Source organism: Onychostruthus taczanowskii, unplaced genomic scaffold, assembly GCF_017590055.1.
Source record: "Onychostruthus taczanowskii isolate IOZ18803 unplaced genomic scaffold, ASM1759005v1 scaffold3, whole genome shotgun sequence".
Taxonomy (NCBI): domain Eukaryota; kingdom Metazoa; phylum Chordata; class Aves; order Passeriformes; family Passeridae; genus Onychostruthus; species Onychostruthus taczanowskii.
The window spans coordinates 15,558,428-15,573,995 of NW_024500349.1; the positions used below are offsets into that span (position 1 = coordinate 15,558,428).

The 15,568-nt window shown below is 45.1% G+C and overlaps 3 protein-coding genes across 5 annotated transcripts in view; 2 read left to right on the top strand and 1 right to left on the bottom strand.

Moving 5' to 3' along the window:
• Positions 1–2,738, bottom strand: part of WDR37 (WD repeat domain 37) — a 43,354-nt gene extending 40,616 nt beyond the window's left edge. For both annotated transcript variants that reach the window (XM_041408586.1, XM_041408588.1), the window contains exon 1: positions 2,396–2,738. The gene's annotated coding sequence lies outside the window, so the exon portion shown is untranslated. The remainder of the gene's footprint in view (positions 1–2,395) is intronic.
• LOC121337944 (translation initiation factor IF-2-like) lies at positions 1,416–3,638 on the top strand. The gene is made up of 5 exons (XM_041408406.1): positions 1,416–1,460; positions 1,965–2,752; positions 2,838–3,037; positions 3,195–3,282; positions 3,442–3,638. Exons 1-5 carry the CDS (start codon positions 1,416–1,418, stop codon positions 3,452–3,454), a joined length of 1,134 nt encoding a protein of 377 aa, XP_041264340.1. The 3' UTR covers positions 3,455–3,638.
• A 4,594-nt stretch (positions 3,639–8,232) lies between these two features.
• Positions 8,233–14,284, top strand: IDI1 (isopentenyl-diphosphate delta isomerase 1). 2 transcript variants are annotated; one of them, XM_041408583.1, is made up of 5 exons: positions 8,233–8,350; positions 9,323–9,486; positions 10,500–10,592; positions 11,826–11,956; positions 12,495–14,284. In XM_041408583.1, the coding sequence occupies exons 1-5, from the start codon at positions 8,256–8,258 to the stop codon at positions 12,810–12,812; spliced, it is 801 nt and encodes a 266-aa protein (XP_041264517.1). In that variant the 5' UTR covers positions 8,233–8,255; the 3' UTR covers positions 12,813–14,284. The 2 variants fall into 2 exon arrangements, with proteins under 2 accessions (XP_041264517.1, XP_041264518.1); XM_041408584.1 differs by having other exon boundaries at positions 8,246–8,350; positions 9,326–9,486.
• The last annotated feature ends 1,284 nt before the right edge of the window (positions 14,285–15,568 follow it).

A 15,568-nucleotide genomic window follows, 5' to 3' on the forward strand; every position in this document is an offset into this window, starting at 1 on the left:
GTAGCCTCCATGCAGGAACAGGGATGCAAATACAAGACCTGAGGGTGAGGAATCCTAAGGAAGTTTAAGAGCAAAGGCAATTTAACCAGGTCTTTGTCCAAGGAAGTACTGCACCACACTCAGAAGCCAGAATCTTATTCTGCTAGTCCCTAAACAAATAATATTTGTGTACTTGTTATGGATGTATTAATTAATTGCTATTATGGTCTTATTCAAGCAGAGTGGCCTCTAGTATCACTGCTCTTCATCTGGGAATATATTATTGGCCAGTAAACTAAAATCTTTTTTTATTTTTAAGACTTGAACAAAAGCAAATAATTTTGACTCTAACTGTAATATATCTAGCAAGCTCTTCAGAAGCACCAACAAATAATCTCTGTACAGCACATTCTTGAAGCATTACCTCATGTGGTCGAGCACAGAGAACTACAGAACCTACCAACAGTCCATGTAAGAGCACTGCGAGCACCCAGCCTACCATCTTGAACACCAAGCCTAAAAATAGCCAGCACATATTGCTTGCAGATGAGAAAATACAAATCACTCTGGCTCGCAAGAAGACCATCCTGATTCCTGTCCACTCCTCAGACATCATTCACAGAGCAGTAACCAACTCTCCTCCAAAGGGCTTTGAAGGCTTGGCCTCCAAAAAAAGCCCCTCACCCTGGCTTTCACCTCACAAGACACCCTACTAGTCTTAGCTCCAAGACTTAAAATTCCATGACATAAAATGATCCTAATCTCATCTCAAATTTATAGAATGTAATACCACTTAATTCCTCCTCACTTGGCACATACTAGTTCTGGCTTGCAATTTCAGGATTTCATAGAAGTAAGATCTTCTCGTAAGCCATTATCACCACACTCACAGTATTTGCCTTGTGACTGTACTAACAAACTTAAGCACTTCAAACATGCATGCTTCAAACAAGTCCTGAATTAAAAAACAGATGGTGGAAGGGCCTGTCTATATTAAAGAGGCAGTCTCATCTTAAAATCTTTAGATTTAACATGATAAACCTAGTTCAGGGACAAACATACACATAAAAAACTGGCATTAAAAAGACAATCAACATTACAGTTGGCCTCTGCCTTAAATGCTAATGTTTGGTGCCAACACCTTTTCTTAAAATAATTGCCCAAGTCCACAACACACAAAGCGACATCTAAAGCTATTACGAGACAGGTTAGAGCTGACACCACACACAAAGATTATCTAATCTAAACTACTCATTAGAAAACATACTTGTGGGTTCTTGGGGTTACCAGCTCTCATTCAAAAACATCAGAAATGCCAACAGCAGACTTGCTTGGAAAGCAGTTTCAGAAATTTGCTCAAGGAAAATGATGCAGTTGTGATGTTGTAAAATGGGTGCCTGAAGAACAGAGGTTTGTATCATGTCAAGGTGTACTCAATGACACTGAATCACTTTGAAGAAGCTGTTCCACCAGTTCCTTACGTAAGCCTTCCATGACTTTACTGTTACAGAAAGCCCACTTTAACAGCAATAACAAAATAAATTTGACAAGCTGGACAAGAGAGATAAAAACACACACAGAAGTTTCTCTTTTCTCACAAACACCATGACATCCTTGAGCCACACATCAACACAACTCGAAAGTTTTCCTCGTCTTTGCATAAGGAATGCAACCTAAGATCCACTCAACCCCTGAATACATTTAAGCATATCTATTCTTCCCTCAAACTTATTTTCACAGGGTTTTAGCTCAGAAAAGGAGACAACTACTGAAGATGGCTCTTTGCAGACAACTTTTATCCATCTTGGACACTTCCATGTCATCCTCCCACTACTGAAGGCCAGATTCACCCCATGCCACCACAAAGGGCGCTCCCCTCATCTTTTAGCTGTGCCCCACTTCAGAAATTTGGGAGTTTCATGTTTACCCCGTTTGTACAGGTGTCAGAGGATCTGAACTCCACCTGTGAACAACCGGGGCTCTAGGCTTGGCCTGTCCTTAGCACAGGCAGCAGCACACGAGCAAAGTTAGCAGAGGAGTCTCCTGAGCAGCACCCTCGGCTTCCCTACCCGCAGACCTGGGACCATCCCTACAGCCTCGCGCTGCCAGCGCTCCAAAACCGCGACACACAGAAGAGGAAGGACAGCTTGTTTTCGCTGATTTCGGGTTTTTATAGGAGAACGTGCAAGTCATTTCACGCGGAAATAAAGCAGAATAGAACGGGCAGGGAGGGGGTGCCCGGGCAGGAGCCCCGGTTTGCGCCGCGGGCCTGGGCGGCGGCGGCGGCACCGCGCAGGTACCGCCGCGATGGTGCCACCGCCGCTGCCCGGAGCCCGCCCGGACGCCCGCACCCCTCAGCCCCTCGGGCGGCCGCGAAGATGGCGGAGGGTCCGCGCCCCGCTGCCCCCGCACTCACCTGTCAGCCACAGCCGCGGCGGCGGGCGGGGAGGGGCAGGGCCGCAGGCGGCGCGGAGAAGGAGGAGGGGAAGGATGAGGACAACGAGGAGGAGAAGGCGGGAGGGGCAGCAGCGGAGGCAGCAGCAGCAGCGGCGATGATCGCGGCGCCGCTCGGGCAGGACGCGCCTCCCCGGTGCCGAGCCCTCGCGGCGACATCCGGCGGAAGCGGCGCGGCCCCCGCTCCGAGCCGCGATGGCGACGGGCTGGCAACGGGACAGCCTCCCGCCCGGCACGGCCCGCGGGCTCGGAACGCCCCGGCCGCAGGGAGAGCCTCCCGCCCGGCACGGCCCGCGGGCTCGGAACGCCCCGGTCACAGGGAGAGCCCCGCGGGCTCGGGAGTGCCGCCGGGCCGGGCGGGAGCTGCCCCGCCACCACCGCCCCGCTCGGCCCCGCTGCCGCAGGGAGAGCCTCCCGCCCGGCACGGCCCGCGGGCTCGGAACGCCCCGGGCACAGGGAGAGCCCCGCGGGCTCGGGAGTGCCGCCGGGCCGGGCGGGAGCTGCCCCGCCACCACCGCCCCGCTCGGCCCCGCTGCTCCCCGGGTCACCGCCGTGCCGGAGGTTAAACAGCGCGGTGTGTTCCGTGCCGAGCGGGCCCCTCGGGGTAAGGCTGTGTCAGCTTACCGTTACTGTTACCGAACTGAAACTGCCGCTGCTGCTTTGGTTAGTTACCTCCAGTAACGCTGGATCAAGGGGACTGACAAGGGAGATGAAACTTTGCGGGAACACGACTGGAATTCCATATTTTTTTTTTAATACAGAAGGGCTGGGAGATACCGATTGTGGAGTTTTTGTCTGCAGACGGAGTGACGGAGGCAGCGCATCAAAGCTAACCACGACGTTCTGCAAGTAGGCTGTTCACTCTGAAGCCTACAACGCGTAATTGAAATGTGATTAATTCCCCTGCTGATTAGCACTTGGAATAAACCTCCACCTAAAATTCTTATTCATTGTAGCAGATAGTGAAAGTCAGAAGAGGCCTTCGCCTAATTATTTTCTCTCTTCCAGCAGATTATCTTAACTGCCTTAGAAGAGGTCTGTAAAAAGGCCAGAAGAACATGTGCCAGTGAGAGCTGGAAATATTACATTTTCTTTTAATGTGCTTCCCAACTACAAATGTGCCTGCAGTTCTCATTTGTCTTTTTTTTCTTTCTACTCGCTTCTGTGCAGTCATGTCTTAAAGCTGTATTAAACAGCAACAAAAATAGTGGTTTACCTGTTTACTAGCATATTGCTCATTACTGGAGGTCATTCTCCAAAATCACCAGCCTAACTGGTTGAGAACATCCTGTAATTTAGCCTATTCCCTTCTTCAAAACCACTAAAAGAGAGCAAACTAAATAGCTAAATGGCTTCAAGGAGTGGAAAAGAGGGGAGACTGAACAGGCAAAAGGAGAAGGACAAGAGATGGAACAGAGGTGCCCAGGAGGAAGCTGAGCACAACCTGACCAAATGCCCCAGTTCGATGCTTTGAATTCTCTTTGGAGTTGGTGCAGTTGTGGGCGGCTCAGCCATCTTGGCCAAGTGACAATTCGAGTTCTCAGCTGTTCAGTTTCTAACTAGGCGTTTTTAAGCCTCATAATCCCTACCAAAATTACTTTACGCTAATATAACAGTACTGTACTGTTACAATTTTAGCTCTATGTGTGAAGGAAAAAAATGTCCAGCAGGAGTACAAAGATTCACATCAGAGATTTCCTGGGGAGAACACCTGGCAGCTTCTCCTCTGGAGCAGCACACTCCCCAGGAGCAGAGTGCATTACAGAGATGACCATTTTTTTTATCTGAAGAAATGCAAAATACTGAAATGAGGAAAGATGAGTTTAAACATTTTTCCTTGGTACAGGGTGCCTCACCTGAAAATGAACAGGCCCTGTTTGGATGCTGTTGCTTTTTCATGAGAAGAGAATGACAAGTGGCCTGTTGTAACTCTAGCTCTGCTGCTGGTTTGGTTTTGTCATGGCACTGCAAGAGTAGCAGGCACAGTGTAATGTGTAGGAGCAAGTACAGAACAAAAGACTGCTTTTCACAAACTACCTGATACAAAACGAGACATAAATAGCAATACAGGAGCCTAGGGAAACAGGGCAGTACTAGTCAGCATCTTTTCAATACCTAAGAAGGTTTTTCAATAAGCATACAGTAAATAGAGTGGAAAAATTAGGTTGTCGTGGACAAATCTACTTCTGCACCCTTGGCTGGACTAGAAAAGACAAGATAGGAGGCTTGGGAAATCAGCAACACAACAGAACAATAGCTGAACCTCCCAAATGAGCATTTTTCAAACATGTAAATGTAGCAAGAAAAGGCAAAGCCTTCTGTCCAGAGCTCAAGCCAAAAGAAATAAAAACAAAACCAAACCAACCAACCAAAAAAATTTAAGGGAGAAAAGGACTCAAGAGTTATTTCTTGATTCATGTAGGAAACCTTCTAATAACTCCTTCCTAGAAGAATGGTTTCCTATACCACTATTCATTCACCTTATGCTGTATAAAAACATTTGGAAGCCATCCATCACAGCACTCTTTCCATCAGCTTGAGATAGCAGAACGAAATGCAAATACAACATCCTACTTAGATATTTAGCATATATGTATTACATTCTTACTACAAAGACATCTGTCTTCTCTGAAGCGAGCTGAAGCCAACCCACTTCCCTGAAAGAGGCCTTTTAAGAACAGTCAAGGGAACAGGAGATTAGTTAAGACTGGGAAGAATTTACCTCATTTCAGATAAAACCCAGGTTGTTTTTCGCTCAGCACATGACTGGATCATTTAGACAAATATTTTCTGAAGAGCTACAGCTCTAGGCCGGAAAGAACTCACAAGAGAAATTCTCTAGGGAGACCAGGAACAAGGATAGCTCTGTAGCTGAGAAGGGTGAAGTGGAAGTCTTAGACATCAGAGCAAGTTAACAGGTAGCTGAAAAAGAAGTTTGGATGTGAAGGGGGGAAAGAAGCCCATTAATTTTCCTTGGCAAATCTGAAAACTGAGGATAAGCATTTTTCAGGATTTTATGCATTCTAGGCTGGGGTCCAATCCCAGGTTTGTTCAGCATTTATTTCATCTTGTAGCTTGTGATCGTCTTGTTTAACTTGCTGGAGAATTGAAAGGTTCTTCTTCAGTTTGGTGGGAATTGCCCTTCTCTTTCTCTTAGTAGGCACCAAACTATGTCAGGGGTTTGCAACTGGTTGAATTTTCAGGTGAATGAAAGACTTTTCAGTTGTTACAGGAAACTGTCTTTCCCTTGGTAGCCGAGTGTTTGAAAACAGTCAGGGGACTTCAGGAGATACAAAAATTAAGTCTCAAAAGCATTTGTATGTCACTTCAGGCATTCTGTTTATGCAGGGTGCAGTAGAAGTTCTGAGGTTACAGTGAAGTGCATACCATTACAAAAATTAGCATGCTTTATTTTCAACACAGAGAGCTTTGAAGGCGAAGAGCAAGTCTGGAGGGGAGCAAAAGGAAAGAAGATACAGGTGACATAAAACCTGGTATCTGGTTAAGGGCTTGGGAAGTCTCTCCCTTGTTTGTTTTGTGAAAATGGTTTGGTTTGTCCCTGTCATCCTTTGTCTCTGCTTCTTTGCCTCTCATTATCCCCCAGGACTTATTGCTATTTCTTGCTGCTCACCAGCATTGACTCAGGTGAAGTGCTTTGTTTGTCTGTGCAAGACAGGAGCTGTAATTGTTTCTGACTGTCAGGTTCTGAAGTGCCTGTATAGAAGTTTTCAGTAGTTATTGCTAGGAAGAAAAGCCTCTTTTCTCTACCATGTATAAGCACGTTTTTCCTGGTTTCCCTCAGCTGTGCAGCCTGAAGGTCACTGTGTACACCTGCTGATGTCCCATGCCAGCTGTGCCCCAGGCACAGACACATCTCTGCCTCCCAGGGGAGTATTTCTATTCTAAAAGAGCTTCACTTGCAGAAGAGCTGCTTGTTAATTCTGTTGTCATCATATGAAATCCTGGTTTCTATGTCCATCTCAGTAGTTATTTTTTTGATAGATCTGTGTAGCTTGTTTTGTTACTTTAGGAAAATGATAGAAGAAAAAATTACAGTTTTGGTTTTTGTTTGTTTGTTTGTTTTAATCTGGAACAATGAAACAAGCAAGTGATTCATGTGGTGAAGGATGTTCTCAGTATATCTATGAAGATATATCAGTATATCTCAGTCTCCAATTACTGTTCTTTTGTGCCAGTGACTCAGCAGTAAGTAATCTGTAAAGTAATGAAAAGTAAACTCAATAAAAAGCAATCTGTGTACATTTCTGTCCTTTCTGAAAGTACATATTTATTATCAACAGTCCTGTGATAACATTAAATGTGTAGTTTATTAATGAATAACACAACATTAATAGATAATGTTATGTTTTATGTAGTTAAAAGGATATGTAGCAGCCAACACATTGTTACAGTCTTCTTTTTTTAATTTTTTTTTTTAACTTTTGATGCTCTGCTGGTTTCAAGTGGCTTTCACTCAAATCACCTCCACTCTTCTTTCTTTCAGCAAGCTCTGCAGAGGGGAATGCTGTGAGATAACCCACCCCACAACCCCCTCCACTGTAAAATATTAACTGTCCATTTAGACATTTGTGCTGTTAATGATATCTCTCAGTGACAGGCCATCTGTCCTGTTCACAGGAAAAATCAAGCAAACCAGAGTGAAATGCTGGAACTTGAGCTGAGAGGAAATCAGAGCAAGCCGTGCCTCCAAGACATGTTAAATGTCATTTCTAGGCTTTTTATGGCATCCAGTCATAAACCCAAATCTGTGGACGAGCAATAAACCAGCAAAACTCTTGCTGAGGAGGTATTTAGCCATGGCGGTGTGAAGTTTCTAGAAGCTGGTATTGAAGTTTTTCTAGTTTGTTATCTGTGCATACCAAAACTGCCCTATCTGACCAGTTTATCTTGACATCCCGCCTGTGCTCCGCTGCTGCCCGGGATGTTTGTTTGCTGCTTTCTCTGCCCTCGAGAGCTCACTGAGTCGGGCAATTCCAGAGCTTGGCTAGCTCGGGAACTGCCTCCCAGCAGCGGCAGCTGCCAGCGCAGGAGGAGTCAGCATTCCCCCGCTCCCGCTGCCACAGATCCGTGCGGCACATGCCGAGCCTCCTCAGCTCGAAGGATCAAAGAAAAAGCATCCAGGATGGAATGTGCAAAAGCCCTGCTACTCTGCAGTCCGGGCTTACGGCCGCCCTGGAACACTCGCAGAACCGAGCAGAAATTCGCTGCTGGAGCTGCTTGCCACAAGCACCGGCACATTTGTAGCAGCCGGCGCTTGGGCACAGCCCTTCGGTTTTCGTGGGCGGGTGAAAAGGCCATAAGCAGCGCTGAATGTCAGAAATATTCAATCTTTAGACGTTGGAATGTGCTGCCCAGGGAGGAGGTGGAGTCACAGTCCCTGGAGGTGTTTGAGCAAAGTGTGGATGCGGCACTCAGTGCCATGGTTGAGATGGTACTGTCGGGTCATGGGCTGGGCTCGATGACCTCAGAGGCCTTTTACAGCCTCGCTGATTCTGTGATTCCCGTCAGAAGCCAAAAGCTTCTCCCTGCTCAGGGAGCCCGACCGAGCCCCGACCCTCTCCGGTGCCGGCTGTGGGCACGGCCGCACGCCGCGCCCTCCCGCGCCCATTGGCCAGCTCGCCGCCGCTCCCTGTTCCTATTGGCCAGCGCCGCTCCGGGGCTGTGTCGCGATTGGCCGCGCCCTCCGCTTCCCCCACCTGGCACCGCTGGCACCGCCCCCCGCGCCGCAGTGGCGCGATCGGGCGATGTGGTGACGTCAGCGCCGGGCGGCGTCGCCATTGGCGGGCGGGGTGTGACGAGCGATGTGGCGCGCGCTGCTCCGGGCCGGGAGCGCGGCCCCTCGGAGCGGCCCCGGCGTGAGGGGAGAGCGGCGGGGGCCGAGCGCACGGACAGCGAGGTGAGCGGGGCACGGGGAGAGCGGGCACCCTGCCCCTCAGCCCCGCCGAGGCGCACCCAGAACGCTGTGTCCGCCTCTGGACTGCTCCGTACCCGAGAGACGAGGAGCTCCCGGAGCGGGTCTGCCGGAAGGCAGCGAAGGTCACGAAGGGGCTGGCGCATCTCCTGGCTGAGGGAGCTGGCTCTGCTCAGCCTCGAGGAGAGACATCGTTAATATCTATAAATATCAGTGGGAGGGTGCCGGGGGATGGTCCTCATTGCTGAGCAGTAAGACAAGGGGCAGGAGCTGATGCACAGGGATTCGCACCCGGGCGTGAGGATGAGCTCCTTCCCTCCGGAGGTGCCCGAGCACTGGGACAGGTTGCCCGGAGTGGAGCCCCTTCCCGGGGATACTCCGGAGCTGTCTGGATGCAATCCGGTGCCGTGTGCTCTGGGATGAGCCGGACGGAGCAGGGAGGTCACCGGTGACCCCGGGGTCCCTCCCAGCCTGACCCGGTCAGGGATTCTTCGGGAGCCCCGGCAGCAGAGGCTCGGGGCAGGGCAGGTGTTGCTTTGGAGGTGCCTCGGGTTGGAACCCTGTTCCCGAGCCTTTAAAGACTGGAGAGGAGAAATCCTCTCGCTCAGGATGCCCGGCGTTATAAAGTGGCCAGAGCTGGTGCACAGCTTGAGCTTTGGAGCTGGAATTCCTGCCACTGACAGCCCACAAAAATGTTAAGCTCAGCGTGGCTGTCCTGCAGCAGCTGCTGCAAGGCCTTCCTGAGAAGTAAAAATGTTTCAAGTGTTGCTATGTGGTTTCTATCGTGGATAAGAAATTTCAGGAAGCTAAAAGCATATAAACCCTCTCAAAATAAAATCGGTGTGCAATTTACACCATGTCAGGGAAACAAGGCATTAGGTTATTTCTCACACACACTCTGCCCAGAACCTTATGGATGTTGTTTTTAGTGAGTGACTCTTCATTGTCTGTCTTCAGTAGAGCGTGTGCTACCATCACGATGCCTGAAGTCAACACGGATCACCTGGATGAGCAGCAGGTGCAGCTCTTGGCAGAGATGTGCATCCTTATCGATGAAAATGACAACAAGATTGGAGCAGAGACCAAGAAAAACTGTCACTTGAATGAAAACATTGACAAAGGTATGGCTGGCGTATCTTCTAATTGAACCATTAAGTTGATTAAATATTTTCAGAAGCATAGTCCTGATTAAATTAAAGCCTTGATCTCAGGTGAGTGTTGGATCAAACCAGAGCAAGTACCTCCCCATAGGCCCCTCCTCCTCAGCATAAAATATTTAATGTTAAAATTCTGCAGAGTGGAGGAATACTCAATTAGAGGCAATTGCAAAGGAGAGAAATGTGTGATTGCACATACAAGCTTGATAAATATTTTTAATTGTGTTTTGAAGATAAAGTAGTATTTTTTCCTATTATGGATACCTGGTTCTATGTAGTTTTTTTCTAAAGAGTGCTATTTGCTTCTTTGCTGAGTCCTTTTCAAGTAGAAAAGGATTTAATTTTAAAGCAGTTTACCCAGGGTTCTTCTTCAAACACTGCTAATAGGAAAGGGTTTAACTGATTTTGGGTTTACTTCAGGTTGATCAGATTCAACAATTTCTTGTGGTGGTGTGTGACCTCTTTATATGTACTTAGGGAAAGCATCTTCCTGAAGAGTGAGGAATAACAGACTCAAAAGGTGAAGAAAACAGAAATTATACTGTTTTTAGTGCAGCCTATTTTTGTTCTGCTTTTGCAATTCTTGGAAGGTCTTGAAATTCAGTTTTTTTAGGAATGTTTGAGTAATCTCTTTTTGACTGTAGATTTACGGGTGCCAAGCTCTCCTTAGCAGCTTGCCCAAATGTGCACATTGAGAATGGTGAACTGTCTGAGTTTAGAACTCCTCTGTTGCATTTTTGTTCTCTCTAAACTCTAGGAACTCTTCTAATTTCATGTTTTGCATAAGCTGACTTAGAAACCTGAATAATAACTCTTGAGTTATTTATTGAATCCCTCGTTTTTAACATATATTATTTTTTAATTGGATTATGTGAAAACGAGGCCATTGTAAGCCCTTAACTGTCTTCATGTATTTTATTGCTCATCTATTAAATATCTCAGTTTTGTTGTTTGTTTTGGTTTTTTTTATTTTTTAGGTCTACTGCACCGAGCTTTCAGTGTTTTCTTATTTAATACAGAAAATAAACTGCTGCTGCAGCAGAGGTCAAATGCAAAAATTACATTTCCAGGTTAGTGCTGAAACACTATTTATATAAATGTTTTATTTGGATCAATATTTTTAAAAAAAATGTCAATCCAGTTCTGCAGTACAACTCATTCTGAGGTTTTAGAATTTACTACTTTAGAGAGGTCATACTTCCAGTACTTTTGAGTTCAAATTACCTTGTGGGTGAAGCAAGATAATGGGAATGCTTGTGTATTGTTATATATATTCTTGGGAAATGGTTGTTCCCTGCCATGTTTGATCCTGCTCATGCATGGGCAGAGGGTGTGGTGTTTACCCCTCTGCTGCAAGACATTTATTGCAGTTGAAGGAATGGCTCTGGTGGCTGGGGAGGGTGTCCCATTGCCCTGGTAAAAGCTGATGTGAGCAGAGCCCTGGTGCCTGGGACATCTGGGGACCTTTGTGCCTTCTTCACAAACACTTGTTTAACTCTGCCAGAAGTGAGGCTGTGTGGCCAAACCATGCAGTGCATGACTTCTGAACACTCCTCAGCTGTTACTGTCAAATGGAAATAGAGAGGCATAAAAATAAGGAGGGGAATCAAATAGAAACAGCTTACATGAGGCATGCTGGAGGGAGCATGAAGTTGTCTGTTGCAGAATTTTCAATGGAAAACAAAATCAAGTGTTTCCAACTTGAGGAAGGAAGACCTTTTTCTTTTTTCCAAGGGGATCTTTACTTTAGAGATTGTTTTTGTCTATAAAAGTCAAGCTCAAAAGCATCTAAAATAGAGTTAGAATATCTACAAACCATGTTTGAGCATTTTGACTGGTTAGCAGAGAAGGAAAAAGTTTAAAACAGAGTATAGATTGTTTGTCCTTTAAACACAGGTATAAACATTGTGTTTTTAAATATACTTACTGCCAGCTGCTTTTGAAGCTCTGGGAATATTTTCATTATTCTGTTATATATGAACTCCCAAAAGTAATTTTAATTAACATTTGAGAGATAAACAAGGTCAGACTGGCTCTCTAAGTAGATATGTTTGGGATAAGAATGCCTGTCCTCATGTGTATCAAACACCAGCCTGCAAAGTAGTGCTTGGCAGAGGCAAATCCCAGTGCAAAATATGCAAAGGAAAATAAGAGGTGACCCTTCTGTGCAAAACAGAAAAGAACCTGGGATGTGTTGAATAACTGGCCTTTGTCTCTGGGGGATTTTGGTGTTGTGGGTTTTTTTGGGGTTTTTTTCCAGGTCCTTATATGTGTCAAAACTGAACTGATTGAACTTCTTGCAGATTGTTTTACCAACACCTGTTGCAGTCACCCTCTGAGCCATCCACAAGAGCTGGAAGAAAATGATGCCATTGGTGTTCGGAGAGCAGCACAGAGGCGGCTGAAAGCAGAGCTGGGAATTCCCATGGAGCAGGTAAAGAAAGGAGGGAGAAACAGGAATTGTTGCCAGCATTTGCCAGTTTACAGACTGTGTCTGGCAGACAGAGTCAGCCTCAAAGCAAAAAATGAACTTATCTTTGGAGATGCAGAGAAATGAGTGAACTTCCAGAGATCCCTGGAGGACAGGGTTACCCTTGGTCTGTCAGTACATGGTTCAGGTTGTTGTCAAGTCTTTTCCTTGGGAGGTGAGGAGTATGTGCAAGTGTTTGTGTTCACCAGTGCTCAGTGAGTGTGCAATAAAGTCTGGTAAACGTTATTTAAAACATATAATGTAGGGGAAACACACTCCCAGTGTTACAGAGTGAGTCTGGCTAGAGAAATGCTGTGCAATTCATGCCATCAAACTGCTTTAAGTGGTTTTTTTATGGTAATTCTTTGTGAAAAAGTGCATTGCAGTTGTATACTTGGGAACAAATAATTTCTGAGGATAATAGCTGATAAATTGTACTGCAATGCCCAGCAGTACAATTCTCCTGGTGTGGCAGCACTTCTAACAAGTGTTTTGGTTGTAGGTACCTCCAGAAGAAATCTCCTACCTGACACGAATTCACTACAAGGCCAAGTCTGATGGCATCTGGGGAGAACATGAGATAGACTATATCTTATTTGTGCAGAAGGATGTGACACTGAATCCTGACCCCAACGAGATCCAAAGCTACTGCTATGTGACACAGAAAGAACTGAAACAGCTCTTGGACAAAGCTGCCAGGAATGAAGTTAAGATTACTCCGTGGTTCAAGCTGATAGCAGAGACCTTTCTTTTTAAGTGGTGGGATAACTTGAGTAACTTGAACAAATTTGTTGAGCATGAAAAAATACACCGAATGTGAATGGCTGGCATAAAAGGTGCTGAAGGCTAGCAGAGATGTGTTTTCTCATTAACACTGATAAATCATGATGAAACATGAGAATTGGTCCACATGGAGCATGTTTAATTTATACAGATGTTATAGCCAATGTTTTTTCTTCTGTTTTTGTCACCTCTTCCCCTCATCCTTGGTTCTCTTGGGCCTGTTAAGATCTCATGTAAAAGGGGTAACAGTAGCATGAAACCCCTGGGTTCCTCTTCCTCCATTGCCTGGTGAAAGATCCTCAGCCCACGTGTGCCCTGCACACCTGGGAGGGAGCCCAGGCACCTCCTGCCCAGCTCAGGGAACACTGGGGTGTTCCCACTGAACTTAACCATGCCTTAAATAGTGATTACACATGACTGTGGGCTCTGCTGTGATGTTGAGAAGACCAATTGCCAGAAGTAATCGGGATTATTTTTAATTGCAGAAAGCAAATCTCTTCAGCTGCTGTACTCTATAATTAACCAAACCCATAAAAGCTTAAGTAATTGGATTGCCTGTGTGGAGTAAGTTTGACTGTGAAGTGCTGACATATGTGTTAAAGCTTTAGATAATAAACAGTGTTTGGGGCTTTTTCCCCCACCAGGCTTTTCTGATTAGTTGATGGTTGAGTACTGGACATCACAAATTTTTAAAAAGGGTTAATTACAGCAAATGTAAATGGTACCTGTCTAGTGTCAGTGGTCTGTCTTTGGAGACAGGATGTGCACTAAATGGCTTTTCTCCATTTTCCAGAAAACAAGGCATCTTGATACAAGGGCTTTTCTTTTCCTGTGATAGTCATTCCCAGACAACTCAAACCCCCTGAAGCCTATAATTCAAGACTGACAGTTTGTGGGCTTACACTAGGTCTTGATGTCAGTTAATTAGAAATTGTACCAGCTAATTCTTTTTGATCTTGCAGTCAATCAACTGCTAGTAACTTAGGAGGCTTTTTTCAATAAGACAAATACTCAAGGGTACTTCAATTTTAATTATAGACTGGGGACAAGGGAGGGTCCTCAAAAAAGTTTGTGATTTCTTCTGTTAGCACACTAGTCAAACTAGTTTTTAAGTTCTCCCAGAGCCTAATGAAATAGGATGTTTATCATACCACTTACAATTAAAAGTAAACATGGTTGTAATGATTCTGTGTCTGGATCTGGGGTAAAACTAACTTTTTCAGTGGTCAAGGTTTCTCTTTCTCATCCCTGTTGTGACTGCAGCACAGAAGCTTCCATGTACCAGCACCTCCAGTGGTTCAACACTTTGAGGTTTTAGAGCCAAGTTTGTTGTGTATTGGCCAGAACTGAATTGTTTTAGAGCAGTTAATACCAGGGGAGGGAACAGGGATGTGATGTAGCAGCTCTCTTGAATTCAGTGCAATCAGCCATGATACCCAGCTGTGGGCAATGGAGAGGTTCTCAAATACTTTCTAAATGTAACTTTATAATTAAAACACCTTGCCTAAACCCTTGGACTGTTGTTTCCTTTCCACATGTGAAGCCACATGGAGAATAGTCTCTGTCACTGCCACACTCTAAGCAGCACCCTGCCCATTAAACACCACTGAAGCAGCATGATGTGGGCAGGGCACAGATCTACTGGAAAAAAGTTCTGTTTTTCTAGTTCAGCTTGGAACAAAAGCTGGCAAAATGGGTCCTGAAGTAGAAGCCCTGTGCATGCAGAAGCTGAAAGAAAAGTTTTGCTTAACAGTTCCTCAGAAGTTTTTCTTGACATTGGTCTTCTTTGTGGCATTACAGTATGCTTTAATTCTGAATTTATTACACAAAGTAGATGAGAGAAGCTCTATCCATTTACACATGCTGCCAAATCTGACATCTGAGTAGTTACTGGCTGTATTTCAAAAAGTAGTGATTTGAGGGCTCTTTCTTCCCTCTTATTTTTTGGGGGCTGTGTTAATTTTTAACATGGATTTGAAATGTACTGTTCAAACAACACATTTATAATGCATAATTTTACAAACCTCTGTGTAACCATTGACAAAGTAGGGGCAAAAATAAAATACTGCACATTTGACAATGTATTTATTTTGCCTTGAACAGATACAGAATTTTATCTATCAGGTCCTGATAAGAAAATGTCTTGCTAAGCCAAGGATGACAGCAGCATGTGCTTGGCACGAAATTTCAGTCTGATCCTCATTCTCTACATATCTGAAATATTAATATGAATCTGAAATTCAAGATTGTAAGGTGTAACCTTCCCTGCCCCTGCTGTTTTAGGTTATTACAGGCAGCAGGTCAGTACTAGAACTGCAGTTTCTCCTCCAGTCACCCTGCAGCTCAGTGAAGTGGCAGCATTGCTCCCATGCTTCAATGCACAAACAAAAACTTTGTCTAGTTCTTGATGCTCTCCTGTTACTTCCCCACCTGTTTCAGCCTTCACCAGCAACATAAACTCATCACAAAGGACTACCTGTATGCAACACTCCAAACCTTACTGAACTCAGGCATTTTTTATTAATGGCAGTTTAACAAAGTGTTCCCATTTCTAGATTTAACCTCATTTTAAATTAGGTTTGTATAGAAATATGAACACTTTACTGATACATGAAAGTCAGGAATAAGAATATGGAAGGAAGTATTTTTTATGTCTGTTTGTAAATGGTTTCTGCCACTAGAATTGAGAAATTTCTCTCACAGTATTTCTTGGAACTGCAACATCAAGATATTGAAATACTGAACTTGAAGTATCTTAACCACTCACATAAAACACACTTAAACACCAAGTAT